Source organism: Nelumbo nucifera, chromosome 7, assembly GCF_055504915.1.
Source record: "Nelumbo nucifera cultivar China Antique chromosome 7, China Antique-T2T, whole genome shotgun sequence".
Classification (NCBI taxonomy): Eukaryota; Viridiplantae; Streptophyta; class Magnoliopsida; order Proteales; family Nelumbonaceae; genus Nelumbo; species Nelumbo nucifera.
Genome location: NC_142655.1, coordinates 29,717,037 through 29,735,891, shown reverse-complemented (window position 1 = coordinate 29,735,891; position 18,855 = coordinate 29,717,037). Strand labels below are relative to the sequence as shown.

Here is an 18,855-nt window from a genome sequence, read left to right as displayed (position 1 = left end):
CCTGGAAAGTGGATATCAGCCGATTAGGTGTGTTGAACCACCACTTGTATTGCTTTATTGCTGTTCCTACTGATTAGGTGTGGATATCAGCACTTGTATTGCTGTTCCCACCGTGAAGCTGCATGAAAGTTGTAAAAATGTAGGTCATCTAGACCTGGTTACACTGCAAGTGCAGTGTTCGTATATTGTTCTGTGGACTCTTACAAAGCGTAGGTCATACAAACTAGTATTGCAGCTGCAGTGTTTGTGTTTGGTTCTCTGTGAAACCGGAAATTAGCAAGTGCCTAGTTGTGGACTGTAGTAGCTCTGTAAGGCAGTGTACCTTTGTTTTTGAGTTCTTCTAAACCTAGAACCATGAATAAGGAAAGATTGTGGTGCACTAATTGTCAGAAGCCCCGGCACACCAAAGATACTTGTTGGGATCTCCATGGGAAACCAAAGTGGGCTCATGATTTACCTAAGAAGCAAGGTTCAGATGTAATTAGAAGACCCGGGCAACAAGGTACCAAGAATCACCACATGATCAATATGGTTACTCGGGAGAATCAGCCCTCCATTTCTACTGTGACTCAAACACCACATGGCCAACATAGCTACTCTGGATCTGACCCAAGGGAAGATATTGTAAACTCCTTCTGTGACCATTTGGAGCTTTATGGTAGAGCAATTCGCTTGGTGGATGCTCCTCCCACCACTTCTTTTGCATCCACATCAGGTAATCTTGCCACAGCTTTCCATGCTGCTTCTCACAACCTTGACTCTCCATGGATCATCGATTCTGGAGCGTCAAAACACATGACTGGTATGTCCTCTTACTTTCAAACTTATCACCCTCTTTCCGGAAGAGATAAAGTGAGACTAGCTGATGGATCATACACTTCCATAGCTGGTCAAGGAACTGTCTCTCTTCCCCTCGGCCTTACTCTTTCTTATGTTCTTCATGTTCCAAAATTCCCTATGAATTTGTTCTCAGTTAGTAGTGTTACAAATTTCTTAAACTGTTCTGTGACTTTTTTCCCTACCAATTGTGTGATTTAGGATCTTGCCTCGGGGAGGACGATTGGTAGGGGACGTATGGTTGATGAACTCTACATGCTGGAGAATACGGTTGGCCTTCATGTTACAGAGTCTATGAGTCAGTTTAAAAAAAGTAAAATGTATTTGTGGCATTGTCATCTGGGTCATTTGTCTTTTGAGACCTTGAAATTTGTTTTCCCAGAACTGTGTAAGTCAATGTCTATTTCTAATCTTTCTTGTCAAACGTGTCAGGTAAGCGAGCATCGTAGAACTCAATTTCCTCAAATAAATAGTAAATCTGAGTTTCCTTTTCACGTTGTGCATTCTGATGTGTGGGGCCTTGTTACTTTACCTTCTGAGAGTGGCTACAAGTACTTCATTACCTTCATTGACGATTATTCCATATACACTTGGGTATATCCAATGCGAACTCGTGAGGAAGTACCAAAAATTATCCAAGATTTTCAGTGGATGGTCTTCACCCAATTTCAGACCGAGATTCAAATATTTCAGTCAGACAATGCAAAAGAGTTTTTTCATAGTGACCTCACGGAGTTCTTTGCTTCACGTAGCTCTCTTCATTAGAGCTCTTGTGCCCATACGCCACAACAAAATGGTGTGGCTGAACGGAAGAACCGACATCTACTTGAAGTGGCACGGGGTTTACTACTCCACATGAATGTTCCCAAACGTTTTTGGCTTGAGGCTGTCCTTTGTTCTACATACCTCATTAACCGAATGCCCTCTCGTTGGTTAGAGTACAAAGTCTCACATCAGCTTCTCTTTTCTAAGGCCCCTCTTCTTTCTACCTCCTCGTATTTTTGGTTGTCGGTGCTTTGTCCAAAACCTATCTCCCACCCGGGGGAAATTGGACTCCCGTGCTATCCCGTGCATATTTCTTGGCTACTCATTCTCTCAGAAAGGGTATCGTTGCTTTGATCCTGTTTCTCGGAGATTCTATGTCTCCATGGATGTTACCTTCTTTGAAGATGAGCCCTTCTTTCCTGTTTCTCCTCAGGGGGAGTGTAGGCATGAGGAGAAACTGGTTCAGCTTCCTCCTCTTCCTAATTCTTCTCCTCCCCCTTCTCTTCTTGATCCTCCACCTTTTCGTGTTTTTTCTCGTCGTCATAAAGGCCAACCAAGTTCAAGAGCTGTGGGGAATCCAGAAGCTGTACCTCAAGTTCCATCAAACTCCTCGGGGGAAGATCATACTCTCTCAGGTAACTTGACTCCCAATGATGGTCCTGACCTCCCTGTTGCTAATGATCTTGACCTTCCTATTGCCCACAGGAAAGGTGTTAGGTTGTGCACTACTAAACACCCTATTTCCAACTTTGTTTCCTATGAGAACATCTCACCTTCATTTCGTGCCTTCCTTACCTCCATTGACAGTATTCCTATTCCCAAGAATGTGGCAGAAGCTCTCTCAATACCAGAATGGACAAATGCCATGAAGAAAGAAATCGATGCTCTTCATAAGAATGGCACGTGGGATCTTGTTGATCTCCCTAAGGGGAAGGTTTCAGTTGGATGTAAATGGGTGTTCACTATTAAGCATGGGGCTGATGGAACTGTGGAGAGGTATAAAGCTCGTTTAGTGGCCAAGGGTTTTACTCAAGTATATGGAGTTGATTATGCAGAAACCTTTGCCCATGTTGCCAAAATGAACTCTATTAGAATACTTTTCTCTCTTGCTGCCAATCTGAATTGGGATCTACATCAGCTCGACATCAAGAATGCCTTCTTGAATGGTGACATTGAAGAGGAAGTTTATATGGTTCAACCCCCGGGTTTTTTGGCTCAAGGAAGTGAAGTCTTTATATGGGCTGAAGCAATCACCAAGAGCTTGGTTTAGCAGATTTCATACTGCAGTTCAGCAGAGAGAATACAAGCAATGTCAGTCAGATCACACACTGTTTGTAAAAAGGGTAGAAGGTAAAATGGCTGCCCTAATAGTATATGTGGATGACATAATTGTTACTGGTGACTGGAAGGATGAGATTCAAACTTTGAAGGGCTTCCTTGCTACTCAGTTCGAAGTGAAAGATCTAGGACCCGCTAAATACTTCCTTGGAATTGAGGTTGCCCGATCAAAAAATGGTATCTTCATCTCCCAAAGGAAATATGTCCTAGACTTGCTTAAGGACACTGGAAAGATTGGGGTTAAACCAGCTGACTCTCCCATTGACCCCAACCATAAGTTAAGTGACAGCCAAGGTGAATCTCTTAAGGATGTGAAGCAATTTCAGAGGCTTGTAGGGAGATTGTTGTACCTCTCTATGACTCGTCCAGACATAGCATATGTTGTTGGTGTCCTTAGCCAGTTCATGCATGCACCTAGGTCCACTCATCTTGAAGCAGCGGAAAGAATACTGCAGTATCTTAAGAAGTTCCCAGGTGCTGGCTTATTATTCCAGAAACATGGACATTTGAGAGTTGAAATTTACACAGATGCGGACTGGGCTGGATCTCAAAGTGACAGAAGGTCTACTAGTGGTTACTGCACCTTTGTAGGAGGGAACCTTGTTACTTGGAGGAGTAAGAAGCAAACCGTGGTAGCTAGATCTAGTGCTGAATCTGAGTACCGTGCAATGGCACATGGAGTAGCCGAAGGTATGTGGATAAAGAATCTATTGGGAGAGTTGGGTTTTCCAGTAGACAAACCCATGACTCTACTCTGTGACAACAAGGCAGCTATAAGTATCGCTGCCAACCCGGTACTACATGATAGAACAAAGCACATTGAAGTTGACAAGCACTTTATCAGAGAGAAAATCATCACAGGCGAAATATGCACTCCATACATCAGCTCTGAAGACCAATTGACAGACATCTTTACAAAGGGGCTAAACCATTCCAGACACCAAGGTCTCTGTGACAAGTTGGGCATGATTGATATCTATGCTCCAACTTGAGGGGGAGTGTTGACTGGTGTATTATATGTACTGTACGCAGGTTTAGTGCCTGCAGGGGTATTTTTGTAATTTTTTGTAGCCCTCTTGTGTTGTACGGCCAGTATAGTATAAATACAAATGCTTCACTCGCATGAAGTTCTTTCGAGGCCTTAAGTCTGCAGCCTCTTCTCTCTTCTTTTTCTTCTTCCTTCCTTTCTTCTTCTGCTCAACAAGATCAATATAGATTCTAACCCTACTCATGCCGATTTCTTTCTTCTATATTTTGTTCTTATATCATGACAAAATACCATTCATCACCAGATTATTTAACAAGTTTGTATCAGAGCACTCCTCATGTTCGCCCTATGCTGACGTGAATCCTGAAGCACTTTTGGCATCAGCAGCCATATAGTTGACATTTGTAGGTATATGGCCAACCTGTAACTCATTACCAAACAAAAAAAAAAACAGATTCTGTAAGACTCAATTTTAGAGTCTTTTCAATGCAAGCTATAATTCTTTTGGTGTTTTTTTGCTATTTTTTATAGATTTTAATCATAAAATCGAGAAAAACCAGATTTGTATCCAGGAGCCTGTATGCTCCAATGTATGGCTTGTTCTTCACCTTTTTGCACATGTTGATATCTGCAATAAGCAAGTGAGTTCAAACTTATTTTAATGACTGAGGACAGCCTAATTTCTTCATAGGTTTATATTGAAGGTTAGACTGCAATCTGCAAAATCTTTCTCTCTCCCAACTTGTCCCGGTACTAAGATGGATTTTACTATAGTTTCCAGTGGAACCCCAAAGAAAGGCAGATTTTAGCCTTTTAGATTCCTGAATTGATGCCTATGTGTTTGGTGATAGAAAAAGCAGCAGCTGTGGTGAGGGTACATCTCCCACTAAGCAGGGTTGCTATATTTCCATCATAGATATTTTGGGTTCTGCCACTAATAATTGGCAGGCTAAACTATTTATATTTAGTAGTAGTGATTGTCTCGTTGGTTTTCTTTTTACATAATTGCATCTCCTTTCTTATAATTATTCTCTTTTCTTCCATTTTTAATTTTCAAGATATCATGTCCACATGCACTTAAGAGGAGTCTACCATCCTAAATGGATTCAATATATGTTTATTCATGGATTTTTCTTGCAGTACATTTAGCTTCGACTTAATCAAGGGCTATGGTAATCTCTTGCTGCTTTCCACTATCAAACCTCGTAGTTGGGGTGAACTATAACACCTCGTTATTTTGGCTGTAGGAACCATCATTAGGCCTATAAATGAACAAGAAATGGATGATTCCCCCATCCCCCCCCCCTCTTTCTTCCTTTTCATGGATAAACAACTAGTTATATATCTGTGGTCCCTTCAGTTCATCATTTTTAGTTAACTTCTGTAGGTGTTCTTCAGTCTTCAAATTTTATTCTATATCCTAGTTGACATCTATTTCATTTCCAATCCTTGTCAGTTTCTGAAAATGGTCTTACTTTGTATGTCAATCATGGACCATTTTAGTGCTAATTATTAAGTTTCACTTAGGAATTCAGAAGCATTAGGTAAAAATAAATTATTTTGATGTGCTGATATGTCAATTTTATTTCATTACTGTTCTAGAATAAACAGTATTCCTACTTCTTTATCTTGCTCTTTATATCTTTACTAGAATTGCTTTAGAAAACTCTCATGTGATCCTGTTTTTGTTAACAATTTTCATTTCTCTTTTTGCAGAACTTGAAAATGGTAAAGATGAATTTCCATGGTTATTTGATATTGAAGCCATGTAAATCACCTACTTGAATGTATTCATACTGCTATCTAATCTCTGTATGTAAATTTAATTTAAGAGGAGAACCATGAGTTGTCACAATAATTGACATAAAAAGGAGACTTCAACATTTATCAATTAGTTGTTTTCTTTATGTGGTCATTATATCTATTATCCAGATGTACTGGAAATATAGGGGACAAGTCATCGTGTAAAGGTGGAACTTAGGTTCACTCAAATATATTAATATCGGAAGGCAGTTGCAAATTTCATCGTCCCTTGTGTAAATGCGCAGGAGTGCAAGTAGGCTGAGTGTATATTATAGTTTCCTTTTGCCTCAGATTTGACCTTGATTTGTTTGTTAATTACAGGGAAAAGTTAAGTATTCACCTTATATAAAGAAAGGTAGGAGGGTCATTTATTGCAAAAACTCTGCTCATATGGTATCTAGCCGCACATTGGGAATATCTCCCCGTACATTTATGTTGAATTCATAGGGATATGTTCCCAACGTGCAGCGGGATTCCCATGCTTACAGTGTATGCATAGGTTTTGTTTGCAGGGAATTTGATCGCTCATTTATTTATGTGATCTCCACTTTATATGAGAGAGAATTGAGGTAGGAGGAAAGTGGTACAGAGTTTGCACAAGGGTTGAATTTTGAGGATGGTGTTACTATTTTTGGCACGGTTTGGGAAGTGCTTACAGTACAAATCTTGTATATAGTGTTTCTAATTTTTGTATTTACGTTCTTCTCAAATTGAGCCTTTATGATACCAGTTTGATTGGTATTAAGATTTTTTTTTTATGTAAAATTGTAAATCATCGAATAAATAAAAGTTGGGGTGCAACACGAAAACTTCCCAAGAGGTCATTCATCTCGCCCAAGCATGCTTAAGTGCTTTACTTTGGAGCATAAAAGTTTTTTTTTCTAGTCCATGTATAGATTATCAGTGTACTAATGGAGGTAACCATAGGAACTGCTACTCATGTTTTGTAAGAATAGAGTACAAGGACCCTTCACTCCCTAATGAAGTGATTGGGCTTCTCTGAGTAGCTGATTGATCAAAAACTAAGTACAAAATATTACAAAGTATCAAGACGATTCAACCCACTGAAGTGTTAAGAGTTAGGGCTATAAGCTATTTAATGGGTTCAAACATTAGTATCCATTCCGATTTGTGTTTGTAAATTACAAAGTATCAAGACGATTCAACCCACTGAAGTGTTAAGAGTTAGGGCTATAAGCTATTTAATGGGTTCAAACATTAGTATCCATTCCGATTTGTGTTTGTAAATTTATCAAACTGGAAAAAAATAGAAAAGAGTAAATTGTTAAAATCTCTGGATAAACTATGGATATGCGATTTGAGCATAGCGTGGTATTGATACTTCGAACCATCTCTGTTGGTGGATACACGGGGAGAGCACTCCCTCTTGGGATTTATGTTGAGTATTTGTGTGTTTTTTTTTCAATGAAATAGTTAATAAATTTGTATTTATTTCTTTAAAAATATGGTGAATATGTTAGAATATATTTGGATCTATTTTGATAGACTTTTTTTTAATGAAGGTGAAATAAAATATAAAATAAAATTGACAGTTGACACATCATAAAAGAATGGCAAGGAAGGAAGAATTGAGGTAGGAAGCAAGATGATGTGACCCCCACCTTATATGAGAGAGAACTGAGGTAGGAGGAAGGTGGAGCAAATCTTATTACTAGTGAGTACAAATGACACAAAAAAGTACAAATTTTGTATCCAGTGATGTAATCATAGATACAAGCAAATAAATGCAAAACTGAACCAGATGCAAAATTTGTATTTAGTTCTGATTTACAGTTTTGCGCTGCAACCAAACGAAACGCAGAATTTGGAAAGGTATTTTAAGCACTAAGAATAAGATAAGGCTTGAGGAGGTTTCTTGTTCTGGAGGATCGATTCCTTTGACAAGGGCAAATGCTAGCTTGTGGGAACACGGTTCTCTATGATGTGAACTGTGAGCCGCTCCCCCTCCCCTCTTGAATTGGCATGCGTCTCACTTTATGACCTCAGCTCATTTCACAGGCTAATAAGACTGACTAGTTATTTGTTTTCTCTAGTAAGCAATGGCATCCATCCGCACATAGGGAACATCTCCCCTGATTTATATTAAATTCATAGGAGGATGTTCTTACCATACAGCTGAATGTCTATGCTTGCAGAGTTTTTGTTTGCACGGGATCCTGTTGTATCAATTTTTTGGAAACTATTTATCCATGTTTTTTATTTCCTAGGTAAATAAGACAGAAAATTTTAGCTATAAAAAAGGAGAATATCGTTTTGCAGAGTGTGTAGAATTTTTGCTTGCGTGAGATCCCATTGCATCTAAGTCCCATTTGTTTTACAGAAAGCTACTTACCTATAATTTTTTATTTTCCAAGTAAATACGACAATGACCGTTTTTTATTTCATCCAAATATTAGCAACCCCTAAAACCTTGGTTGGAGCTCACCTCAAAGCACACCACGTGTCCTATGAAGCAGTCTTATCCACCTGGATCAATGGGAGATGGGTATCACGTTCTATCCGGCTACTGCTCGGCATAGCCATTATATCAGACCCATTGACAATGAAACACGTGTCATTTGTCGTACTGCAATATGATGAGAAAGTCTAAAACTGAACTTGCGTCCAGGGACAACAGGGGAAGTAAAAGAGAAGACTGAAACTTTGGAAGCTCGCAAAGAAGCTTTGGAGAAATTGTTAGTTTGTTACTACTAGCATCAACCCTCATGCATGGTGGGAACCCATCAAGGGTGATCATTTCAGTCCATTCCAGAAATTCCAGGTTTGGACATAAATTTTGGCCAGGCCAGGCTTGGGCTCAGGCGATAAATACCCTTGTCACAGGTGCAAAGTCTGGTTCATGATCACCCCAAGAACTCAACTTCTTTTCGACAAAGAGAAACCAATTTCCTCTGAGAACAAACAGCTGCATTTTGATATATTGCGGCCCTGAGGCGACATTTGAATCAAAAGTCGATTTGAAGCTGAGATCATCTTTTGAATCTTCCAGTTTCACACTCCAGAAACTCTTCATTCTACATCACTTAAGTCATACCTGCGGAGGTTTCATTTTCTCAAAGACCAAAAAGGCAACATGCCGATAAGAAAATGAACAAGAGGAAAATATCACAATTTTCTTTATATTTCTTAAAAATCATGCTTCAGTAGACCAGCATCAAAAGTTGTCTTTGATTTAATGCCTCAAATAGGTTGTAAAACTAGAATATTAACATAAAATTGAGTTAAATTCAAAAATAGTGCACTCAATAGGTCTTCGGTGTAACCCCCAATTGGTTACAAACAAGAAAACTGAGATGGTTTACTTAATAATGTACACAAAACAGCCTATGATGGGTTTATCAAAAAACAAAGTAACCTATGATGGAACCAGTAGTATTGATTTGCAAAAAGGCTCTGAAAAGAACGAGAGGAAAACCAAAGCAAACATTGGCTGCAATGGTAGAAAACAATCTAAAGACCAATTGTTTTACAAGAAACGTTACTCTTGATAGAGCGCACTCACTCACTCACAGAACAAAATTTGTCATTTGTGTAACCAACCGAAAATAGTTGGATTAAGTTGAGTTGCGTATCGACACCCAAATGATAACTAAATTACACAATAACATGTCTTCAATAGAGCTATACATTAGGTTTTCAGGCTGGATGTTTATTCTTCTTTAAGGAAATCCAGTTGCTCCATGGAGGTTTGGAAAAAATTAATACATAGAAAGCCTCCCATTCTACCAATTTCTACTAGTCATTGTCACATGGTACATGTTGCACATGAAAAGAATGGTGGCACGGTCATATAACTATTGTGTATTTTCCTCACCTTCATGGATTTCCTGTAGAGTGGGCTGCAGAGCAATCTCCCCCATATGAGCAATGGCTCTCAAATACCATGCATTCTTGATATATTTGCTTTGACCTGCATTCTAATGGTATAACAAAAAGATAATGAAAGAGGTGATCCTTAATCAGCAACAACAATCATGGACATACATACGATTTTACTAAAAATCAGCATAATATTTTACATGTAGAAATGTAAAATCAGCCTATTTTACAAATTACATTACCTTCTCTCAAAAAACAAGTGACTTATTAGATGATCCAATGCATAAGGGCCAGGTCCTAGTCCACCCAAGTTGAGAGCACAAAGATATGGCACATACGAAAACTAACACATGAGGTAATCCAATGCAGGTGCAGAACCTGGTATCAATAGTTGTGATTCATATGCAGGTCAAATGCCTAGTGGTGAAACCAGACATAACATCTTTATCACTTGTGATACTGCCATCTGTATATGGTGCAACCTTTTTTTATCAGACAAACACAATTGGATACTGTGCCAGTACTTGGCACTCAGCACAGCAACTGTAACAATGTTGACAATGCTCCAAACCCAAGTGTGGAGAATTGACAGATACACTTAAGAGACCATTTGATAACAGCTGAAATAGCTAAACTGAATGAGTATTGCTTTCTCTCTGTGGATAAATATAATGCCAATATTTTCCTGGCTTCACATCCAGACCACAACCATGAGAAAAAATCTAATCCATTTATTTTCCTCGCTCTTCTTGTGTGTCAGTCAACTAGTAATAATATAATAAAAGGTAAATTAAGATATTATCATTTATCACCCTGTACAAAAGATTTCTATTCACCCCTTGTTTAGCTAAAGTATTCACCATCCCATTAGCAGATCTTCTCACCTATTGTATGCTCAAATTCATCCTTCTAGTTAGTCATTTAAACTTTTCATCTCATCCCTAAAACAACAAATTATAGATTTTGGTTGCTTCAACCACTCCACCACCAGTTTTGAATTCTCTTCAATCACTGCATTTAGCATATTCAATTCACTTGCAATTTTAATTCCTTGTAGTACAGTAAGTAATTCAGCTCTAGCCGAGTCGTCCATTCCCATTGGACCTGAGAACAAAGCAATAACATGTCCTCCCATATTTCTCAAAGCCCCTCCTATTACTGAGGGGCCCGTGTTACCTTGGCTGCTTCCGTCAATGTTTAATTTTACAAATCCTTTAGGAGGAGGCTGCGAAACCATATGCACCTTTTCCTTCTTAGAGGAGCTCTTAGTCACCACTTCCCAGTTTCTCCATATATCATCAAAGGAGAACTGCAAGAACAAGTCCAAAGTTCTAATCCAATGAATCACCCCAGCCATCAAACAATCTCTCATCACTTCTTTGCTTCTCTCCTTTTCTGTAAATATTCTTATATTCCTCTCTTTCCAGATAGTCCATATCAAAAGCAGCCCTCACACCTCCACATGATTCTCCCCCTTTTCTTAGGCCAAGCAAAAGTAGAAAGATATGAAAAAGTGGAGGTAGAAGGGGATTCTTAGGGTGTGACTGGATCAGGCAGGGTGTCCCAGTCCTGAACTGATTATTAATCAGGAGATTCAGGACAAAATCATACACCCAGAACTGTCCCGATTAATAATTGAGATAATCAGGTCTAACCTGATAGACCTGATTATACTGACAGCCATAATTATTTATATAAATAAAGTTAAAACTTGATTTTTAAAAATATAACCTTAATAAAAATGATAGTAAAATAGTAAATTATTTATATGTTAAAAAATCAAGTGTTTTTAACTAAAATTATCTAATATATTATCTATCAAATTTACCATTTATGACAAAAATTACAAGAAAAAGTAGGGAACCTTTATATATTATTAAGAAAGTATTCAGCTCGGGTCTCATTGTCTGAATCAATTCAGAATGAGCAAGAACCAGAACCAACCCAAATGTTAATCAGGACAAAATCACAGGACCAGAACAACAATAGCTGGTTAGGTTTGGTACGGTACCAACCTATTGTGAAGAGCTTTAGCAGCTTCTAGAGGCGACTGCTTTTCTTGTATGGGGTACTCATCCATACCCCCCCCCCCAATAACACCTATTGCCAAGAACTTTAGCAGCTTCTATTGTCAAGAAATGGATGAGTCCCCCATAACACCTTGTTAAGGTAAGTTCTACCATGGCTGAGGTGACTGCTTTTCTTCTGGATGATAAAGGCACCAAAGACTTACTAACTTGTGGAGTGAGATAAGAATGCTGCTCTCTCAATCTCAGACCAAGATTAGATGGACAGTGGAGACAAAAACACACACGTGCATACACAAATAAAAAAAGAATAACGCATATGAATGGGGAAATAAAAGAGAGGGCAAATTGGCATATCTCAATCTTAATGCAGGATTAGATGGATTCTCTCACCCAGCTGTGTAGATCTAACCTTCTACATATTTCTAAAATGTTCAGCAAGCAGAAATAGCCTCTTATGGTACCATAGCGCAAATATCATAACACTTAGAACATGAACCCACCACCACCACCAAAGAAAATAATAAAAACTCATTCAGACTGTGAGTCAAACATCTGATTTGGAACATACTAGTAACTATTAAGTATTACACAAATTGCAGATTGCATACCTGGATTAGAACTAAAATGGTGGAGCTAAAGCTGCATCATCAATCCATGAAGGTTTCTTTGCATTGTAGTAGAAATGAGCAATCATTTGAACCAATTCATCAGATGTTCGGATGTCTGCAGATCCAAAATTCATGTTGTTGGACAGAGAATGGAACTCCAACTGACTAATCATAGTAAGAATTGGAGAAAGAAGTTTTTCATTACTCCAAAAGAGAAAACTCACAAACCAACCTTTCTCTCTGTATAAGATCCTGTTTCCTCGAAGGAATAAGAGCTGTGGGCATTCTCTAACTTTGAGGGCATAAGCTAAGTCTCTCTCAATGTTGATATCAATTTTGACAGCCTGTCTTTAAAAAAATCAAGGTCACATTGCTTATAAAAGTAAAATTAAAAAATAGATTCTTATATCCATAGATGGAAACAATGAAAAGAAGGAGATGAAGTGCAGGTAAATGGATATAAAAATTTTGGAATACCCGGGGAGGCAATCGATCTTTTGCTTTCCAGTAGATCTTGATTGCTTTCTCCAACTCCTTCAAGAATTTCCAGTTATCAGTTGCCCTGTGTATACAAAAGTCAAGCATCGGATGCTTTTAATAACAATAGTATTGTGAAAATAAGCACGTCTTCCTCCCACATACGCCAACATGTACTAACATTTGACAAAGAGAAACTGGTTCATATTATACTATGCCAAGATAGGTGTGGTTTCCTTGTGCTGCACTTGCCTTTTATTTTTCAAAATCTTGCAATTTATGGTATGATTTAAACCATGAATTCCAAGGACAATTTGATTCATAAATATCACAATTTATCCAATCCATACATTTCAAACAACTTCAACTAGAATCTAGTTCTCCATTTTGTCATTTTTTCTTTAATTTTTTTATCAATAATAGAACTTTTATTAACTTTTTTCTTTAATTTCTCTCAATAGACTTTTGGTTTTAAAGCACTTACTAGAATAAAACTTATTTAGGCCATTTAAAACCAAACAGTCCCTTTTGAGTTTATTTTCTATCATATGTAGGATAAAGAACCATTTTTTTTTGGATGAATATAGGATAAAGAACCATTACATTTAGGTTAATAGACTTTCAAGTCAAACAGGTTCTATCATCTTATGCTTCTAGTATACAAATCATGGACTTTCTTGTACTGAATATTTATGATGGATACAGATTAAAAATAGGGTATGTTTTCAATATATATTTAATTTTTAGTATATATAACTTAAATGTTATGAAATTCTATAAAAACAGAATAGTACGTATAGCCAGGATCCATGGTTTGATTCAATTCAATCTGCTTCATAATTGACAATATGATTATGGCTTTTAAATCATTCACAGGATTTGTGCATATTCTATATGCAAGATGTTGTGTCAAGTTTTGTACCGAGGTTCAAAGTATTGGAAATGCAAAATGTATCAGAAAAGCAGTTTAAAATAATGTATCAGGATATGCTTTGGATATACATAGATATGAACCAAAAATTAAGATACGCATGGATGTGTTAGAAACTCTAATAAATCCTAAAAAAATATATTAATAAAAATAAATGCAAGTTTCATATGACTATAAATAAGTTATTTAAACATAAAAAATACTTTAATGACTTATTGAGATGCAATTGGTAACTGTTGAAAAATGATGGAAGAACTAAAATATGTAAATATATACCTTAATTTTCAGAAAATCAATATAATTTATTTTAATATATTTAATAATCAATTTTAGCATTTACTGAGAGACTTCCTTTAAGAACAGGAAGTTTACTTAAGAATAAAAATGCATATATTTATAACAAGTAAATAAAGTAGGGTGTAGTGGTGGACTTCTCATTACAAATTAATGACGGGGGTTCAAACCTTCCTATTACCTATTTCTAACTTCTTATACACAAAATTGTATCAAATTCGAATTATGGCACTAGAATGGCTTGCCAAATTTGAACTTGAAAACTTGCCTTAAATGTACTAGTGATTAATGCAAGAGGGAGAGGGAGCAATAAATGAAAAAGATTAATAAGAGAGAAAGAGGGAGTAATTAATGAAATTTGAATTTGAATAGCCTGGCTTAGGGGCTTTTAATATGTAATATGAAAAAGATTAGGTAACGATCAAAAAGAATATGAAAAAGATTAGGAAATTTAAATTTGAAAAGTGTTAATGTGTCAGCCAATACCCTAAACGTATTGGCCCATATTGGATCTGTATCAGCTGATACAGACACAAAACAGGCCGAGACAAGACCATGTTGGTCTAATACAGCCAAAAAGGAACAGTACATAGGAATTCCATGTGTTCCTTGTACCAGACTTTCATAGAAATGATACATATCGGCTGATATGTTGCGAAATTTTGAACCTTGTTTTATGCATTAAAAGAAGATTTTTGGAAGTCAATAGAGTGAAATCAAATTTTTGAGAAAAGTAAACTGATTTCATTAATAAAATAGGGGGTACACAAGAGGGTGTACAAAGAAAACTAAAAACAGGGATCAAACCCCTGAGAATTACATAGGAGGGGTCTCATCACAATACAGAACTTCTAAAAGAGGACCTAATTTTGCTAGCCCATCTGCAAGAGCATTAAGTTCCCTTGGAATCCAGTACAGGTTTAAATTTGAAGATGCCAATAGATCCCTTGCCTCTGTCAGAAAATGACTGAGTCTCCACAGCCCAGCCTCCTGTCTTTCTAACCACTTTATAGTGTTTTCTGAGTCTCCCTCTATGGATAGATTCTGAACACCTAGTCTGTTGATTAATCAGATTCCTGTGATTGTGAGTGCAGCCATCACTTCTGCCTTGGTAGAGTCAGCTATGCCGATCAGGCCGCTGTACACCCAGAAAATGTTCCCATTTTCATCCCTTAATGCTCCTCCAATATCGGCAGCTCTGGGGTTTCCTGAAGCACTGCCATCAAAACTTAGAGTCCAAGTTTCTTCCCTCCTGAGGAATGGACCCCTGTGGATGTGGGGGGGAGGTGAAGAGGAAAGCACCAACAACCCTGTTAAGGTCATTTATAGAGACTCCTTTAAACTTGTCTGAGCAGGAAGCCCACTGATTACATAGGTAGGTGATGTGGGAGATCAGGTCAGTCTTGGATTTAGCCTTATTCTCAAACAGTTGGCTATTCCTTTCTTCCAAACTCCCCAAAGTACAGCATGCAGTACTATTTGCCAATACACCTTACCTCTCTTACTCAAACCTTTGCCTTGCCACTGATGGAGTAAGTCCTGGAGGTGATTTGGAGCAACCCAGCTGTACCCAGCTAGCTGTAGAAAATGGTTCCAAATGTCCCTGGTTTCCTGACAGTTTAAGAAAAGATGATCAGTTGATTCCCCTTCTCTCAGGCAAAGGATGCAGACATGAAGGGAGAGAAAAAGTCTGCCATAATTCTTCTTTTGCAACAGCTCACAAGTGTTTATCCTATGCAGGCAGGCCTCCCATACAAAGAAACACACTCTGGAGGGATGTAGTTGGACCATATCTTCTTGGAAGGGAAGTTACAGTCCTGCTCTTCTGCAACCAGAGCCTTAAAAAAAGATTTGGAAGAGAACTCGCCTACAGGGTGGGGCTTCCAGAAACGGGAGTCTAGGGAGTTGAGGGAGATGTAAGCTTCTCTGAGGTTGAGGAGGAGTTCAGTTAACTCACTAATCTCCGAATCCCTTAAAGGTCTTCTAAGGCTCAAGTTTATGTTGCTCTCACTAATAGAGTGAAATCATATTGATAATAGAATTCCTTTCTCTTTCAAAGAAGTTGAATCATATTAAGTTAAAGCTAAATTTTGGAAACGAACAAGCTGGATTTGGTATAAGTTGAGATTAACCTGAGAGGAATGATTTGGATTCTCTGCCAACAGGGGCATGGCAGTGCAGATTACCTGATTAACACCCCCCCCCATTAACACCCCTACAACAAATATTAGATATCAAAGTCCAAGGACCAATATACCATTGGTGTTTTAAACGTGCAAGGAACAAAAAAACACACAGGCCATTTTGTGCCCAAGGCCTGCGCCTTTTTGAAGCAAGGCACAAAATTAAAAAATAAATAAATAATGCAAAAGAAAAGTAAAAAGTTTCAAAATAAATTAAAAAATATTAAAAATAGTATTAATTTAAAAAAATTCAAACTTTAATTTTAAACTAAATGTTTAAAAAAAACTATTAGCTCAAATTTAAATACATAAACATAGCATATAAAACATATTCAAAGTGAAAAATACAAAAATAAAATAAAAAAATAGCATACTAAACACATTCGAGCATGTCAAACTTTTAATTTCTTTATTTCTTTCTCAATTGCATCATTTCAAATAGTTAATGTCATGTTACATCTTTCTTCTTTCATTCCTAATTCTACAAGCTGCCTTTGTACCAAGCCCAAACAAGTCCATGTTAGGGTCTCGAGAACCCCCTATTTGCTAATGTTGTTCATTCATTAATCCTAATAAAAGATATCTTTAAAAGATCATCAAAATTATAAAATCATTCTTTTAAGGTTTAAGACCCTAACATGGGCTTGTTTGGACTTGCCCCAAGGGGCTTGCACAGGGTCTGGGGGCAGAGCCCCCGGTCCAATCACCATGCTTAAAAAACACCAAAAAGTGCAAAAATAAAAAGGGCACACGCTTGGACTTGCCTCACTGACACCATTTAATAACAACCTCCCACTCTGTCTTATTATTCACTGTACAGTCTCCCCTTTCCCTCCCTCCCACTCTTGTGAATTCTAACAGTCATATAGACAATAATTTTTTTATGTGCCAACTGCCAAAAAGAACAATCATATAAACAGTTCTCAAACAGAAGAAGAATAAAGAAGAAAATAACATTCAAGAATCAAAACATGCCAGTGACACATACATAAACATGATCTCTCACTTGGGAACAGTCTATGCAAGACATGTCAGTAACTTGTGATAATAACAAAGCAAGGATGATTACAGAGTTTCAGTCAAATTCTGTTTCGGTCAGTGCACTTTGGACTGTAGTTAGTTCATATAGGGATAAAAATACCGGATACGAAGCTATAAATCACTTAAAGTTACACATAAAGCGCATTTTCACAATAACTACAATGAAGGAACCTACCTGTTGTATCTTTCAAAGACGAGAACCATCAAAGGACTAGGATGGAACGCAAAGCTCTCCCATTCCAAGCAATTAATCTCTTTGACCCAGTTATCATCAATCTCCCCTTCCCAATCAATCTCAACACCGTCCTCCCCAACCACATTCCTGATAGGATGCTTCTCGAAGTACTCCGACGCTCTAATCCCCCACCCCACATCCGCATCCAACGGCCAATTCGGGTCATCTTCCTCAACCACCACCTCCTTCTTTCTCGGATCACCATCGCGGTCATCTTCATCATCGTTATCATCAACTTCATCATCGACTCTGTCTTTCAGAACCTGCTCTTTGTCCTCCAACACCTCCGCATTCTGCTGTCGAATTGAGTCAAACGTCCGTTCCAGCGAGTTGCGAATGAAATCTTCCACAGCATCCGCTTCTCTCCTTCGGCCTCGTCTCGGTTTCCGCGGGATAGTCGTCGGAAAAACTTCGCCGGAATTTTCAACTTCTTTCGAAACTTCTCTTTTCGGACGACGACCTTTCGTTTTAGGCTTGGAAGCAGGGTCACGGTTTGAGTTAAAGTTCCGGGCTGGCTCAGAAGTTGCTGAAATCGTGAAGGGAGAGAGAGATTTTTTGATAAAATTGGGGTTTCGAGGAGAAGAGGGGAAGAGTAAGCGATTCCAGCTAAGACCAGGATCGACGTTAGGGTCTGGTGGGGAGAAGAAGAAGGAATGAGAAATAGGCCTAGGGTTTAAGGCACCGAGGGGAGTGAAGAAGGGTTTTGGGCTGAACGTTTGAAGGTTCATCTCTCTCTCGCTTTCCCGGGAAAGTAATCTGGATTAAAATTTGATGTTCTCTACACGAAAATATCCTCCGGATGTTTTTGTTGCCACGTATTATATTTTGGTCAATTACAAAAACCACGTCAGCTTGATTTGTGGATCCACGTCAGTCCGTTTACGGTGCAATTTTAATTTGTATTAACTCCATTTTTGCGGTGTTTGGAACGGTCGCGTTTATTGAATAAACGCTGCCACATAAGTGAAACTTTCAGCATTTCCCTCGTTAGGCAGTTCTATATACACAGAGACTTGCAAAAGCAAGCATTGATTTATATATGTGCATGGAGAAGTTTCATTTTAGCGTTTCTTTTAATGAGTATGCATTTATTCACTATTTTATTGACAATGGTGTCTAAGGAGCCTAAGTGTCAACAAATGGGTTTATTATTATTTTTCTCGATTTTGCAAATAAATCAAGTACAAACATTTAGTGAATAAAAGTCCATGATTCCAAACATATACTTTGTCATAGGGTTAGTTGTTGGGGCCGTGTGGCACCCGAATGCATCAAATAAACTTAAAAGATAAAGCAACAACACAAAAAAGTGCAACAAGATGGTATACAAATTAATCAAGAGGCATTTTGTATTCCATTAAGTGTTGGCAAATACAAATACACAAGTTTGTCTTGAGGGGATCTCGTGCTTAACTTTTATAAGATACTGGCATCACTCAACTACCTACTTCCCCTCAAATAGTAAAATAAACTTTTGGGGGCGTG

At 37.9% G+C, this 18,855-nt stretch overlaps 2 protein-coding genes across 3 annotated transcripts in view; one reads left to right on the top strand and one right to left on the bottom strand.

The window, feature by feature from the left end:
* Positions 1-5,953, top strand: part of RNS2 (ribonuclease 2) — a 71,302-nt gene extending 65,349 nt beyond the window's left edge. The window contains exon 9 of the mRNA XM_010253083.3: positions 5,645-5,953. Within this exon, the coding sequence (XP_010251385.1) occupies positions 5,645-5,700 (56 nt within the window). The 3' untranslated portion in view covers positions 5,701-5,953. The remainder of the gene's footprint in view (positions 1-5,644) is intronic.
* Positions 5,954-9,316: 3,363 nt separating this feature from the next.
* On the bottom strand, positions 9,317-18,162 carry MRL7 (polyadenylate-binding protein 2-binding protein). 2 transcript variants are annotated; one of them, XM_010253084.3, is made up of 5 exons: positions 17,311-18,162; positions 12,687-12,771; positions 12,442-12,553; positions 12,210-12,324; positions 9,317-9,669 (listed from the first exon to the last, which is right to left on the bottom strand). In XM_010253084.3, exons 1-4 carry the CDS (start codon positions 18,096-18,098, stop codon positions 12,221-12,223), a joined length of 1,089 nt encoding a protein of 362 aa, XP_010251386.1. In that variant the 5' UTR covers positions 18,099-18,162; the 3' UTR covers positions 9,317-9,669; positions 12,210-12,220. The 2 variants fall into 2 exon arrangements, with proteins under 2 accessions (XP_010251386.1, XP_010251387.1); XM_010253085.3 differs by having other exon boundaries at positions 9,317-9,662; positions 17,311-18,157.
* Between the last annotated feature and the right edge of the window lie 693 nt (positions 18,163-18,855).

Excerpts from the sequence above, each read along its gene's own strand:
- MRL7 (XM_010253084.3), bottom strand. The coding sequence starts at position 18,098 with ATGAACCTTCAAACGTTCAGCCCAAAACCCTTCTTCACTCCCCTCGGT. Across the intron at positions 12,554-12,686 it reads AAGATCGATTGCCTCCCCGG|GCTGTCAAAATTGATATCAA; the intron begins GTATTCCAAAAT and ends TTTTAAAGACAG. Across the intron at positions 12,325-12,441 it reads GATCTTATACAGAGAGAAAG|ACATCCGAACATCTGATGAA; the intron begins GTTGGTTTGTGA and ends TTGGATCTGCAG.